This window comes from Catharus ustulatus, chromosome 1 (assembly GCF_009819885.2).
Source record: "Catharus ustulatus isolate bCatUst1 chromosome 1, bCatUst1.pri.v2, whole genome shotgun sequence".
Classification (NCBI taxonomy): domain Eukaryota; kingdom Metazoa; phylum Chordata; class Aves; order Passeriformes; family Turdidae; genus Catharus; species Catharus ustulatus.
Window position 1 is genome coordinate 49,255,347 of NC_046221.1, and position 15,509 is coordinate 49,270,855.

General features: G+C 45.2%; 1 protein-coding gene across 3 annotated transcripts in view; it reads right to left on the bottom strand.

Annotated features, from left to right (window-relative positions):
• The window catches only part of KIAA0895 (KIAA0895 ortholog), a 35,425-nt gene extending 28,703 nt beyond the window's left edge, over positions 1 to 6,722 (bottom strand). Inside the window, exon 1 of one of the 3 annotated variants that reach the window (XM_033070135.2) lies at positions 5,257 to 6,719. In XM_033070135.2, the coding sequence (XP_032926026.1) occupies positions 5,257 to 5,281 (25 nt within the window). In that variant the 5' untranslated portion in view covers positions 5,282 to 6,719. Of the gene's footprint in view, positions 1 to 5,256 lie in introns of all 3 variants that reach the window. The other 2 variants (XM_033070141.2, XM_033070148.1) reach the window with 2 other exon arrangements.
• Positions 6,723 to 15,509: the final 8,787 nt, after the last annotated feature.

Genomic DNA, 15,509 nt, shown 5'->3' on the forward strand with positions numbered 1-15,509 from the left:
AGGATCATTGCCCCACCTGGTCACAACAGATAGTGATAGAATAGATACCTTGATCACATCCTGTATTGTAACCCAAGACACTTTGTCAGTGTTTGGGGTTTGTTTCTGTAGTACTGTATTTCTATCTTAATTTTCCTAGTAAGGAACTGTTATTCCTGATTCCCATATCTTTGCCTGAGAACCCCTTAATTTCAAAATTATAATAATTTGGAGGGAGGGGGTTTACATTCTCCATTTCAAAGAGAGGTTCCTGCCTTTCTTAGCAGATACCTGTCCTCCAAACCAGGAAATGTGCCGAACCCCCACTGAGCCCTGAGGCCCCACGCGAGCCGCGCCCGACCTCCCTCCGCCGAGCCCAGCAGCCCCGTGCAGTTCAGTTTGCAGCTTGCACTTCCGGCTTGGCAAATTTCCGAACTTTGTCCATATATAAGGTGTTCTGGAGTATAAGGCACACTTCCAGGTTCGGACCAAAATTTTAGTCAAAAGGGTGAGCCTTATATGTGTGAAATTACTGTAAATGCATGGATTGCTTAGCGGTGGTTTCCAGTTTTTAAATTCTGGATATCATTGGACAGATGACTGGAGATTACAGTAATTTCATGACTACAAGGCACACCCTCTTGACTAAAATTTTCCCCAGAACCCGGAAGTGCGCCTTATAGTCTGGTGCGCCTTATCTGATGGACAAAGTTCAAAAAATTTGCCTACCCAGAAGTGAGAGCTGCGAGCCACGGGGGAAGCCGGCAGGGCCATGGCTGCCAGGTGGAAGCGGGGCGGAGTAGCGGCGGGCACGCCCCGGCCCTGTGGAGGCAGCATGGCCCTTACACAGGCACGCCCGGCCCCGTGCAGGTGGAATGGCCCCTACACAGGCATCCTCCGGCCCCGTGCAGGCGGAGCCGGCCCTACACAGGCACGCCTGGGGCCCGTGGAGGCGAAGCCACCCCTACACAGGCACCCCCCGGCCCCATGGAGGTGGAGCCGCCCCTACACAGGCACCCCCCGGCCCTGTGCAGGCGGCACGGCCCCTACACAGGCATGCCCTGGCCCCGTGGAGGCGGCATGGCCCCTACACAGGCACGCCCAGGCCCCGTGCAGGTGGCACGGCCCCTACACAGGCACCCCCCGGCCCCGTGCAGGCGGCACGGAGGGGCAGCGGCCATAGCCCGGCCCCGTGGAGGCAGCACGGAGGGGTGGCAGCCACAGCCTGGCCCCGGTGAAGCGGTACGGAGGAGCGGCGGGCATGCCCCGGCTCCGCAGGATACAGGCGGGCCTGGGGGCCCGCGGCACTGCCCCTGCCGGGTACAGGCGGGCCCCAGGGCCAATGGCTGCCGGCTTGAGGTGGAGCCTCAGCCAGCAACCGTGCGGAGGGAGCTGGGGGCGGAGCCTCGCTGCAAAAGAAGTGTGCCCTATAGTCCGGTGCGCCTTATCTGATCTACAAAGTTGCGAATTTTGCCAACTCCCGGGGGGTGCGTCTTATAGTCCGGTGCGCCTTATGGTCATGAAATTACTGTACTTTTCCAGATTGAAAACCACCATGCTATGGTGTAACAGTACCCTGCATACCTGGACACAGATACCACACTACAGATCCCATAGGTTTTACCTTTTGCATCTCATCCACATGTACTACATGTGTTTTGAGAAGTGCAAATCTGAATTTCCTGACTTATTTCTGTTTTTGCAGTAGAAAACTGTCAAAGAACATATCCCCAGGGCTCCAATTACCTTTGAGAGCCTCACTCGCATAGTTTATGATTTAGTTTAAAGATTCTTCTCATCGTTCTTACTTCCAAACACTCAACAGTCACAGAACCACAAGCCCTTCAGCAATTAAAAAGAAACCATCAGAACCCACAAACTAATATGGTCTAATAAAAAACTAATATAGTCTGTCCCTAAAAGATTCTCCATCTTGTTTACTTCCATTTATTTATATCTTGTTCCTTTCTGCAACAACACATTAATAAAAACATGGTCCTAGAGACAGAGGTGAATTATTACATGAAACAATCTGCCAGATTTGGAGCACAGGGTGATGTAGACATAAGCAAGGATGGGACAGAAGAGCTGCCTATCCCATTTAGTCATAATCAGGGTACCAAAGAACAGAACATCCTCCTCTTAATAGCACCTTGGTCTGTCTTGGGCCAGAGTAGAGCTCTACCCCTCTTTACTACCATGGTGTTTGGCATCTGCTGTCCCATAAGCTGGGCTAGCAGAGTAGCCAGCCAACCAGCCAAAGGCAGCTATCCCTGTGAGTCAGAAGAATCTTACAAGACAGCAGGTTGTGCCCTAGCCAAAATCCCATCATTGTGAAGACATCAGTTGGAACTGGCAGTATTGAACTTACTCCATCCTGCAGACACAAGTGTACTATGTGTCACAGAACAATTCAAAATACCACAGGCTTGATTTCGCAAACAGACGAGTTTTATCTTTAACTTCCATTTATATACAAGTAGCTAGCTACTCCAGTGTCACAGCAGTACCGAAAAAGGGATGGAGTCCATGAGTGCTAACAAAGAATATGTGGGAACCACAAATTTCATGACAATTCTGCACTAATGAAACACTTTCCATGTATAAATTGCATCCCAGTCACTAGCCTTGAACCCTGCACCACTGCAGACACTGCCTAATATTGTTATAGGTTATTTGTTAGAAAAAATGTTAGATTTTATGTTATATTCAGGAATCAGGTTATGTTATTGGTCTCTGTCCTTTGGAAACTGATGGATTGAGATAATAAGTCAATTAAATGCGTAGTAAAACCCCAGTGTAAATGTTTTTCCAGCCTTGGGAGAGTGTTGTATAAATAATACCTTCCTCTAGGATACAGGGCAGCTAGTATCCAAGCAGCTTCTTAAATAACAGTTACATAGGTGGAATGAGGTTAATGAGAGGTATTTATGGGCACGGATATCTCTGTCTGGCTAGCCTTGCTCTAAAATAGCAGAGAGCTCCTGCAGATTTCAAGCAGCTATCACTCAGGTTATATATGCACAATGAACAAATCCTGTCCAAAGTGTAAGTGTGAGTAAGGTGCTTAGCAAATACGTTTGTGGAGCACTTTCTCCTATCCTAGGGATGTAATGGTCTGAGCCACTACTTTTGCTTTTCAGATTACCATTACCATGTTAGAATATGGCTGAGTTTCTTTTTGCTCAAAATCAGAAATCATTGCAAGGCTGACTTGAATTTTCAAATTTTTAAGAATGTAAATAATGTATATGATCTGTCTACAAGCAATAGTTAAGTTTGAAACTGTGAGATGAGAAAGAACTACACAGATGTTACAAGTAAGATCTTTCCTTAGACATATTGTGCAAAGATACAATTACATTACAAAGAAATGTTTATCTCCAATATTCAGACAATTTGAATAGATTCACAGCACCCTGTAGTTTATGGGCTCTAGACTGTATGGTTTGTGTGTGCAGAGGGCTATAGAAAGAATATTCTGAAAAAAAGCTGGTAACATAAAGTGTTGCATATGAACCTGTAATGTCCCACTGCCTCTCAAACACTACAGGTTTGTTTTTGTGGCATAACAGAATCTGACCACAATCCTATATTCTATTTCCTCACCACTGGAAAACACCTTTAAAGGTGTTTAAAGAAGCTGTCAGGCAACTCGAACTAGAATGCACTGGAAGCTCTGTCTATAATGACTGCACATGGTTTAACAGCAGAATTAGGCAATGAGTTTCTGTAAGAACATTGAGTTACTTTCTATTTTCACAAGCATCTTAGTTATTAACTAGAGCCTGTATGATATTGGGAACTCTTACATTTAATCTAAGACTCTTTTTTTCCCCAAAAAAATCCACCTATTTACTTTTCCCCTGTAAAGGTGCTATCTGTCATTCAGCTTTTAATTCTGAGCTTCAAAATCAAGGGCAGGTTTCAGCTATCAGCCAACTTGTATATCTGATTCATTAGTGGCCAGTGGTTGTAAGTAACTGCATTTTTAGGGCTGATTGGCAGTTTGGATTTTCTTCTTTAAAATGACAATGCTATTTGAGATGCACTCTTTCTACTTTCAGGAAAAAAAAAAAAAAAAAAAAAGGTATGGACTGACTTGCAAGCATTTTCGTGCACGTTTACTTCTATTTTGAAATACAGTATTATGTAACTGACTCCAAATTCAGACCCTTCAAATTAAATTACATGGGCACAGTAATAATCAGTAAAAGTGAAGACTTGGCTCTAATGAAATCAAGCAACAAACTCTCACTGATGTAATAAACTCAGGATATAATCACAGAACATTGATTTATAGGCAGACCTGCACAGGACGAAACTCTCATACAAGCAGGTCTCTGGCTTGTTCTACTAGAGCACAGGTACAGACAGAAATATTTGATGGAGGGAAGAGAACTATTTTTCACAAAATCTCATCCTTTAAGATTGCAGTGGCTAGTGCACATCTTCAGGGATGCTTTGATCAATCCCATGACCTTTATTTTTTTTCCCATTGTCAGAAGTAACACTTTAGTCATATCCATGCACATAGAGAACAGCATATCAATTATGCAGAGAAAAAGTAGTTGTAAGAGATCTTAATTAGGATTGCAAGGGTATTGAATGAGGGCACACTAAGACACCTCCAGCAGATTTCTTACAGATAGATTTCCCCATGGAAAAGTAACACTGGCTTGAGCAGCTGAAGTAATGACACATGAAAGGATGTCAAATTCAAACAAGGAAAACATCTATTTTCAAGCAGCAGCTGTATTGTAGGTGTTCCTGCGTTCCACATGTACACAGCACAACAAGGGGCGCCAAGTTATATTATTAATATATGTCCATATTATCGTTATATAGTCATAATACAGGTTTTTATACACACATACTATAAGGATTTGTTAACTTCTCTGAGAACACAGCAAACGTGTCAGTCAAAACGTGTAAGACATCAGATATAATCAACAATAGTTTTATTGGCATTCTTCCTTGCATGGTCTGTCCCTCGCTCCAGCGGAGGGTGTGTCACCTCCGCACTCCCCGGAATCCCAGGGCAGGGGCAGGGCCCGCAGGTGACACGCTCACTGCCCATTGACCGGGAGCGCCTCCTGCTCCGGGAGCCAAGCAGGTGTGGAGCCCCTTCCCCGGTGCCCAGGGACCAGGTGACACCCCACCGACATGCGCGGCGCCGCCCGGGCGATGCTTCCTCGCTCGGCAGAGAAGAGCTGGCGGCCTGCTGGCCGCCCCGGGCGCGGCGAGAACCGCGCCGCCTCCGCTCCCGCTACTCACCGGTGACACAGATGGACTCCAGCATGATGCTCCGTCGGGCAGCGCCGCCGCTCTGCCCCGCCGGTTGCCTCCTGCACGGCGGACTCCCGACTGCTGGGCGGGGAGCCAGCGCCCGGCGACGCGGGATGTGCCTACCTCGCTACCTCAGAGGATCCGGGGAGTGCCGCTGGCTCCGGACCGGCAGGCGAGAGCCCCGCCGGTAGAGCCCTCGCCCGTCCTTCTGCCCGCCTCTGCAGACTACAAATCCCGATGGGCTCCGCGGGGCCCGAGCGCTGGCGGGGGCGGGGCGCGGGCGCGCTGCACCCTAGGATCTGTAGTGCACCGGTCGGTGTTCCGAGGTACCACGCTGCCGACGCCACTTGGGAACGGCTGTATTCGACCGGCACTGCTGGTCCCAGATGTCAGAGCACATGGAGGCTTGAGTGCCATCCTTTGCATGAGTCTAGCGAGCATAACTCACGTAGAATCCAGCGCTGATCCTCTGATAATCCTCTGATAATCATCAGCTACCATCATCGCTGCAATTGGTAAAAGTTGGTGTGATCTGCTGGATCTGTGGCAGGCAGAGGAAGGACTGCATGGGACAAGGGTGCTTAGAAGGATATGTGCCACCCTGGGAGCCGGGTCTCATGCCCGGGGATGTCCCACGCAAGGAGAACAAAGGATTGCATCAGGGCAACGGTTGAGGGCCATAACTGATGGTTACCACACAGTGATAAGTAGCAAAAAGAATTTAAAGTGAAAGACAGACTTTAATACCTTCCTGTCACCTTACTTGTGCAATCTGCTGCCTCGCTTGTGAAACCTTTCACTCCTTGAAATACAATCTGTTTGTTTAAAAATTGAACATCAAATAGGAACAAGTTATTTTATCTCAGCAATCATGGTTGTGTAACCCATTAATGTAGGCACAGTGTAGGAAGATTCTGTACTCTTCATCCAGACTAAAGGGGACTACTGAAGTCAGATTACACATCAATACATTCTACTGTGTGAAAAATGCATTTACTTTTCTTAAATGGTCAACATTTATTGGAGAGAGCAAGTTGATTGAAAGTGACTTACCAGCACAATAGTGCTTACATAGATCATGTGAGTGTAGTGATCTCCCAGGGCGAGGAGAGCTGGGAAGTGTGGTGCTTTGAGTATCTTAAATATCTGCTACACTCCCTCTCATCAATAAATCCATATCTGCAATATGCTCTACACAGGGATTCCCTCTATAGCACTGTCCAGTAAGACCTGGCTGTACAATCAGGTAGCATTGGAGGAAATTCTACAGATCACAGTTTGTTGTTACTTCAGTGAATCCCTTTCTGTGTCCTACCTGGAAGAGTTTTAGTGAATTTCACAAACGTTTCTTAGATAAATATGCGTATTTCCAAGTATGCAATCACAAGACTGAGTAAACACTGCTGAGATTAACTCTATCTGCTTTCATGTCAGCCTTCACAGGCAATAATTAAAAGAATAAAAATAAGGGTTTAAAGCAAATATTTTCATTTTATTTTCTACTGCCTCACACACAGTCAAACCTTATGACCAGCTGTGAAAAGACTGAGATGTCATTTTTCTCAGTTGGCTAATGAGGAGCCAGCACTGAAACACATTTCTACCTAGGTGACAAATTTGATGTCCCTTTTAACTTAAATTCTTTGAAGATCTAAAAAGATACATGCTCTGTGAACATGTCCAAGTTTAACCTAAAATACCCTCTAAACTATTTTGCTAACAATGTAGCATCTGGAACTTGCAGCTTGTCTCCAAATCTCACATTGGAAGAACTGAATAAACACTTTTAAATTTAGAGAGATAAAGCTATCCCTAATGGGTTAGAGTTTGCTTGTGAAACATGGCAGTTACAGGAAAAAAACACCAAAAAACAGTGAATTGGTTCAAACACTGCAAATAATTAGCAAAGCTGATGAAGAAATGATAGACAACTGCTAAAATATAAAGTTGATGTACCATTTTACCATAAATTCCCGTGGTTTTGCTGCGTAGACCCTATTTCTCCTTATAGAGCTGACATTTTATATATACTTAGATACAATAGCAATGAAATCAGTAACCAGTTACTTTTGTGTATTTTACACATCTACTTCGTCTCCTTGCTCCATCCAGATGTCTTCTCTCCATTTCTCTCATCTCCTGCCAGCTTCTCTCTGGTGTTCATGAGTCCTTTATTCCCTGAGTGCTTGGGCAGTCAGTCACTCCTGAATCTGCTGCCCCCACTTTGTTTTTTTTTTCTCTTTCCCCACTAGCTTTTTCCTTTGTAGGACAGTGTGAGTTTTTTTTTAGGTCATACTAGCTCCTGGCTGTAGCAAGAAGATGCCAAAAGCAATAGCAGCAGAAGGCACAGAGGAGGGATTCTAACAAGTCACCTGTCCCTGCTTTCCGCTTCATCTTCAAGAAAGCTTTGTCACATTTGTTGATTAAAAGCATAACATGGAAAGGTCAGTTGAGACCAGTTGCCTGGGGGGCCAGGGCTGCTGGGTGCCTGCAGGACCGGGGCTGCTGGGTGCCCACGGGGCTGCGGGGCTGGGGCTGCTGGGTGCCTGCAGGACCGGGGCTGCTGGGTGCCTGCAGGACCGGGGCTGCTGGCTGGAGGTGGGGCTGGGGCTGCCGGGTGCCTGCGGGACCAGGGCTTCCAGGCGCCTGCAGGACCAGGGCTGCTGGGTGCCTGCAGGACCGGGGCTCCTGGCTGGAGGCGGGGCTGGGGCTGCCAGGTGGAGGCGGGGCCACGGTGCCACGGGAGCCAGATGGATGTGGGGCCTCGGCCAGCAACCACGCGGGGGGAGCTGGGGACGGATCCTCGCTGCAAAAAAGAAGTGCGCCCTATAGTCCAGTGCGCCTTATATGATCTACAAAGTTGCAAAATTTGCCGACTCCTGGGGGTGCGCCTTATAGTCCAGTGCGCCTTACGGTCGTGAAATTACTGTAATTATATATATAGTTTGTACTGAAGCTGAGATGACATAAGGGACCAGTATCCCTCTTGGGTAGGTGTGTGGAAAATATAATCTCAGCTTTAAATGTTTATTTAAATTTCAGTAGAATTTCTCCCATAAGAAACACCTGTTTCTTATTTCAGATGTGCATTTTTTCCAAATGTTGAAAAAAGGATTTCCAAAGCAAGACACTGAGCAGCCTAAGTCCTGTCCAAGTAGCACCCTCTAGTGTAAATATACTACTTTTGCAGAAAGGATTTCATGATACTGTATGGCTGGGTTTTTTTCAAAAGAACTGACATAGAAAGTGAAAAAACCTACCATGAACTCACATAAAACCCATTTCCTATCCTTATTATATCCTTTCCCTATTTAGCAAAGCATATAGATTATACTTACAGTAATTTCACGAATACAAGCCGCACCGTTTTGACTAAAATTTTGCTCCCACACCGGAAATGCGGCTAACACTCAGGAGTTGCTAATATGTGAATAGTTTTCTGACATTTCCAACCCCAGAAGTGGAAACCGAGGTGCTGAGTTGAGCAACCTGCCACTAAAAGCCTGCATTTCGCTATTGTTACAAATTGTTACTTTGTTGTGCTGCGGGTGGAGCTGGCTCCCTGCAGGCAGCACAGGGTGGGGGGAGGCGGGAGAGCTCCCTCCTTCCCTCCTCTCCTGCAGCCCGGGGGAGAGATGGGGGAGCCCCGTGCTGCCATCCCTGCGGCCTGGGGGGAAGGCAGGAGGCTCCATGCTGCCATCCCCACGGCCCGTGAGGTAAGTGGGGGGTTCCTGCCCCCACCTGCTGCGGCAGGAGCAAGCAGGCTCCGTCCCCGCACGCCACCATGGGGCAGTGCCGGGCCGGGGCGAGTGAGTCCAGTGGCAGCGGCGGCCAGCCCTGAGTGGCCCCGCCGAGCGGCCCCACCGAGCTGGGCCCCCTGGCCCCATCGGCAGCCCCGAGTGGGCCGAGCCTGCACAGCCTTAGCCGAGCCAGTAAACCCCCCGCCATGCCGCGATTCTGTTACTATTTGGCAACTTTGTTGCACGCGGGTCCTCGCTGTGAATGACAGAGCGGCTTATACTCAGGTGCAGCTTATTTATGGACAAAGAATGAAATGTTTGCCAACACCCAGAGATGCGGCTTATAGTCAGTGCAGCTTGTATTAGTGAAATTACTCTAATTTGAAGCACCTATTTTGGTTTTAAAAACTTTTAAAGTGATTTTTCCAGGTAACATTCTTGGTCTTCCTTATAAATAATTTATTTTATGTGTGTCCTGTAGTTTCATTTATTTATTTAAAATATGAGAACAGGATGGCAAGAGGTCAGACAATGTTAGGCTTATAGCCTACTGAGTCTTAAAAAAAAAAAGCTAGAGCTGATGTAACACTTTTTTTGTTAGTGAAAAATGGTTTCTCAATAAGAATGTCCTAATTTTTCTATTGTTCAGAAAAAGATTTAAAAAACATAAAATGCAATACAATTTGTTGGCTGGTGAAACTGCTGATGTGATTATGTCATTACTCCATTTGCACTATGTTGCAGTTGCAAGCAAGTCTCAGGTACTGAGAGTAATATCCTCGTTTAAATTAACATAGCAGCACCTAAGTACTCTCATGCCCTTTGCTTAATTTCAGAATTCTTATGTCAGAAATTCTTATGTTACATCTGTACCATATGAACAAAGAAAGGGGTATTTTATCTTGAGACACAAAAGAAGGAAGACTAATTCTTCTGTGTGAATGTTAGGAGATCTAAACGAACAGCCCTCAGAAACTTTCTGTGATTTAATAATACAAATGCAGTATTATACTGACTGAAGACAATAAATCTTTTGAGGGTGCATGAAAGGCAAGTATTTCTTAAGTCCCACAGCCCTGTAAAAAAGCAGATTTCAATCACACAGAGATCTTTTTCTGAAACTGAGTCCGCTTGACAAATGTCTTTTGTTGTTAATGAAATATTATTTTTGTCTCATTCCTTGTTTCACTACTTCTCAATTTTAATATATCTTCTTTATTTTCCTCTGTTTCTTGTTATACTCCCTTGTTGTCTGCCACTTTTCACTTATCTTGTTTTAGTTATTTCTCCCCATAATCATAGAATTATTAAGGATGGAAAAAGACCTCTAAGATCATCAAATCCAGCCATAATATTTTCACTTTTCCTTCCAGCTTTGATTTCTCTGAGATTTTTTCCTTCAGTTGCTCCTCATAAGAGAGCTTCTGTAATATTTTCCCCCAGCAAGCATCTACTTTAAGGATTTTCCCACAACTACACTTGTCAAGGCTAAGTAATGAATGAATTCTTTTGATAACAGAAAACAAAGTCCCAGGTAGAATTTACACTGTAATGGCTACGGGGTCTCATATTGTTTTAGTCAGGGTGATCTAGTTATAAATTTCCTATTTGGACTATTAGGAGAGAGACTTGTGCTTTAAGCATTGCTAATTTAAATCCATGTCACAGATTTGGTTACTCACTCATGAAACCTGTCTTGTTCCTGACATAAACATATTCCTTTTCTGGATAATGTCAGCCTGTGATTATCATTGGAGTTGACAAAAGCAGTATAATCACCTTTGGTTTGGTTTAGAGAACCTAACCTATCCTAAAAGCTGTCCACCAAAATGTTTTTGATTATGTAATGTTTGTAACAGTAAATACAGATTAATCCAAACTACAGTGTTTTGCCAGGCTATGCGTCTACCCTTCTATTCACTGTTTGGAGGTGAAATTGCCTTTTTCCAGGCCAGGTCTCTGGCATACTAGGATATTCAAGAGGATCTGAAGGCACAATTTGCTCTTCATTTCGGAATTCCTGAAAGGATGGATATTACATTCTTACTGCTCTTGTGTAGTGCGGGAATTCCTTATTACAGGGGTCCTGCTGGAGGGCCTGTGAAGAGGGGAATTTCTCACAGCATGACTTCAACTTAGACATAGACAAGACACAGAGAGTCAGACCTGCACCATACATCCTCCAGGATCCAGCAGAGGCAAAAAACAAGATGGGCCAGGGGAAAGAGATGTCCTCAAGAAGATCTGCAAGGGCTGTCACCTTGTCTCTTCCCCAAGGTTCTTCTTCCCCCCATGTCCTAAGTTTTGGTGAAGAATTAATTTTAATTGGGACTAAAACCCAGAAATTATTATGCACACCATCATGTGTAAGGCCATACATTTGCTTCTCCTCTCTGTGGATTCCCATGCAATCCTACTACTAGGTTGGAAATGGCTTTCAGAATCATGACAACTCTCCTGCTGATAAGTGGAAGAGTGGATTTTTCTGGTAGAAAAACAGCTTTTGAAAGGAAATCTACACTACAAGGAATACCACATTACTGTATTCTAATTACCATGCTACATATTGATTCTGCTTGCAAGTGCAAGATATGTGTGCATCGACTTTTGAGTTATTAAACGATGAATAAAAGGAAATTACAAGATGGAAAGTAGTAACTTTCTCTAATTGACAGGATTTTTCTGTGCATCAAGGAAGCACTTTGCTCATCTTTCATTTGGAATTAGAATTGTGAACTCAGTTTCTCAGCAGTAAGAAAGTTTTTGGAAATATTCTCTGACAATTACATAATGGAGCTACACAGTGAACTACACTGGGATCAACGTTTTCAATGTCAATATTTTACTTTTCTGATTGTATTGGTATTGTAAGGAAGCTAGAGATAAAATCACTTTGACAAGTGCTCTCCTTATTAGTTAAAAAGTGCTCCGCTCTTATTAAAGTGCTAATGCAAATATCTATAACCTTCTGAAATGAAAATACACCCCTGAAGACAGGCAATATGCTTTAAAACTTTTTGAAGGAAAACTTGAGAAAGTAAAAATGTTCTTCTTGCCATGCTAAAAGAAAAATTACTGGCTCCAGTGCTTAAGTTCTCAACTCCCATGAAAACTGCAAGCCAGCAAAAACTGTTCCCCAAGTGCTTTATACTGTGTTATTTATAATTATGGAAAGAATTTTTTTTTCATTAGCTTATGCCTGGCAATAAGACATCTTAAATCACATCACATGAAGGGAGGAGAGGGAGAAGACAGTGAAGGGTGTGATTCATAATTTTTGAATGCAAAAGTCTAGCATAAAATATAAAGCTGTTGAACAGACAGAGCCGACACATTGTTCTGCTGGTTTCACATGGCATTCCCTCTCTTCCCTTTCCCTCTCTTTTCCTTTGTGCCTTCATATTGTGAAAGAACAGTTGATTTTTTTCCCATAAATTGTTGTATAAATAGTTTTACTCATTTATTAAGAAAAACATATCCCCAACTGAAAATTCCTTTGCTATGAGCTGTAGCCCCACCACTATGCAGACAACAGGCCTCATTTTTATAGCACAGTTCCTGAAAGATTGACTTTTTTTGGCTCCTTAGAGTGATAAAAGGAAAAAATATATTTACAACCCACTGATTCCTGGAAGACAGACATAATTCCGTGACAGGATGAGAAATTAAGTATTCTATTTATTTCTAGCAAGACCTTGAGGAGTCTGGATCAAAATTATGAAGAAATTATTGGCTCTGTAGCAAGCAAAAGGGAAGGACATATGTCATATATACTGCATTGAATAAGCAGTTATACACTACTAGGAATCTCCATTTCATTTTTCAGAGTACACTGTATAGAAATACATTTTACAATAAATTTATTGGCCAGATTAAGAATAATTATTTTCCTCTTTTTAATAATAACAATAATTAGCATATGTCAGTATTATTTATACATCCTTATGTCAGTATTATTTACACATCCTTACATATGCTAACAGTGCAGTCATCCCCACTCTGTCAGCCCCCAGGCTGAGTATTGTGCTATGCTGTGTCATTTGAAAGATGCCAGCAATAGATGGAGCCACATTTGGAAATGCAACAAGGACAGATGGAGTTGCACTGTATACATCTCACAGACCCTCATGTAAAGCAGAAAGCATGTAACACTGTATTATTTAAAGGGTTCAAATTGTGCACAACTTTTCTTCCTTTGGGATGGAAGGAGAAAGAAAGGACTTACAGTAATTTCATGACTATAAGGCGCACTGGATTATAAGGCGCACCTCTGGGAGTCGGCAAATTTTGCAACTTTGTACATTATATAAGGTGTACCGGACTATAAGACGCACTTTTTTCTTGCAGTGAGGATCTGCACCGTGCGCAACAAAGTAACGAATTAATAACGGGATCGCATGATCGCGGGGTTTACTGGCTTGGCTCAGGGCTGGGTGGACTCGGCCCCGCTTGGGGCTGCTGCCAGTGCCGGGCGCCTCTACCGCTCGGCGGTGCCGGCAGCCCGAGGTGGCCCATGGTGCCAGGAGCCAGTGCCGTGCTGCAATGCCAGGGGTCCGCGCTGCCCTGGCGCTCCTAGCCGTGCTGCAATGCCAGCAGCCTGAGCCGTGCCATGAAGCCATCAGCCCGAGCCACCCCGTGGTGCTGGGAGCCCATGCTGCTTGGTGGCGCTGGGAGGCCGTGCCGCCCCGGCGCTCCGAGCCGCGCCGTGATGCCGTCAGCCCAAGCCGTGCCACAATGCCGTAAGCGTGAGCCGTGCTGCTATCCCACCAGCCCATGCCACCCAGCGCTCCAAGTTGCACTGCGATGCCGTCAGCCCGAGCCATGCCACGATGCCGTAAGTGCAAGCCCCGCCGCGATGGCGGCAGCCCGTGCCGCCCAGGGGCTTTGAGTTGCGCAGCAATGCCGTCAGCCTGAGTCGTGCTGCAACGCCGTAAGTGCGAGCCATGGCGTCCCCCGCACCACTGGAGCCCCGTGCCGCAGGAGCCGTGGCCACCCCGACCCAACCCAGAAGTGGGAGCCGCAGCAGCCCCAAGCCACGGCGGCCCTGGCACCGCGGGAACCCCAGGCACGGGGCTCCTGCGGCACTGGGGCTGCCGCGGCTCAGGGCGGCCGTGGCTCCCACTTCCAGGTTGGCAAATTTTGCAACTTTGTCCATTATATAAGGCGCACCGGACTATAAGGCACACTTCTGGGTTCGGACCAAAATTTTAGTCAAAAGGGTGCGCCTTATAGTCATAAAATTACTGTAATTCTCTCTATTTTCTGCCAATGACTTTTAGCTCTATATTGGCTATTTTGACTTCTGGTGTTTTCCTGCATTCTCTACTGCTCCATTAAAGGAATGTTGCTGTTTTTTATCAGTGATGGCTAAACCTAGTTTCTCTTGAAGGAAATAAAACCTGTTCTTTCTTACCACTGAACAGGTTTGTTCATAGATTATGAATGTGTGACAAATCTCATCTGGTAAGTCCTGATTTTCTGCCTGGTGTGTCAGCAAATTCTGATGCTGGACCTCAGACTGTTCTGACCCATGTTTATCTGAGAACAGTGCAGAGATGCTTGTTTGCCAGTGTCCAACCTTGAAGACTTCTTCAGAAAAGTATTTTTAGATTCTGTTGCACACTGATGCCGTGCTGTTTGCAAATAAGACACTGGAAAGATTTTTTAATGAGGGACAGTTAGAAGAGTGTTGGTTTGTGCAGCGAAGCAAAATAAAGGTTGAAAGAAGAAAAGACTGCTGCCTATAAATAAGCAGAGGCAAGAAGCACAGCACTAGTGAAGAGGGGCATTCATGCAAGGTAATAAATACTATTTGCATAGGAGCAAAAAGGTCTAAAGGGGTGCCAGTATATATGGATATAGGTTTATCCATTTGGGCAGGCAAGCCTATAGCAGCCTCCTCATGGGAATGGCAGATGTGAAAAAAACAAGATGTATTGATGACTATGCTGAAAACATGTATGTGAAGGGCATTTGGGGTGCTGTATGGATAGCAAGGAGTGAACCTCAGCAACCAGTTGGTCTCTGCAAATTCCACATTCACTGAGAAGGGTGTGCCAGTGAATGGTGCAGGGAACAGCTGTAGAAGTGGGGGGTGGGGTTTCATGAGATCCACGGACTGTAGAGCATGAGGGGAAACAAGAATCACAAAAAGGATCCACAAGTTTCACAGCTGCACTAGGTAAGCATCCTCTGCACTTACTGTATCACACAAAAATCATGTTTTCTGCTGACATCTCCATGTCAATGTCATGTGAAAAATTAATCTTGCTGCAGCAAGATGTGTGATCAACCAGGCACTGTTGCTCTACTTGCCTGTAAAGGAGGTAAAAGACTCTTAATTAGAAGAGGGGCTGTCAGCGAGGGGGAGCGGGAAGGTGAGTCCAAGCGGACATAGTCTTTAAGCTGTGCCAGGGGAGATTTAGGTTGGACCTGACGATGAATTTCTTCACAAAAGGAGTGATTAGCCATGGGCATCAGCCCGTGTAGATGGCGGAGTCA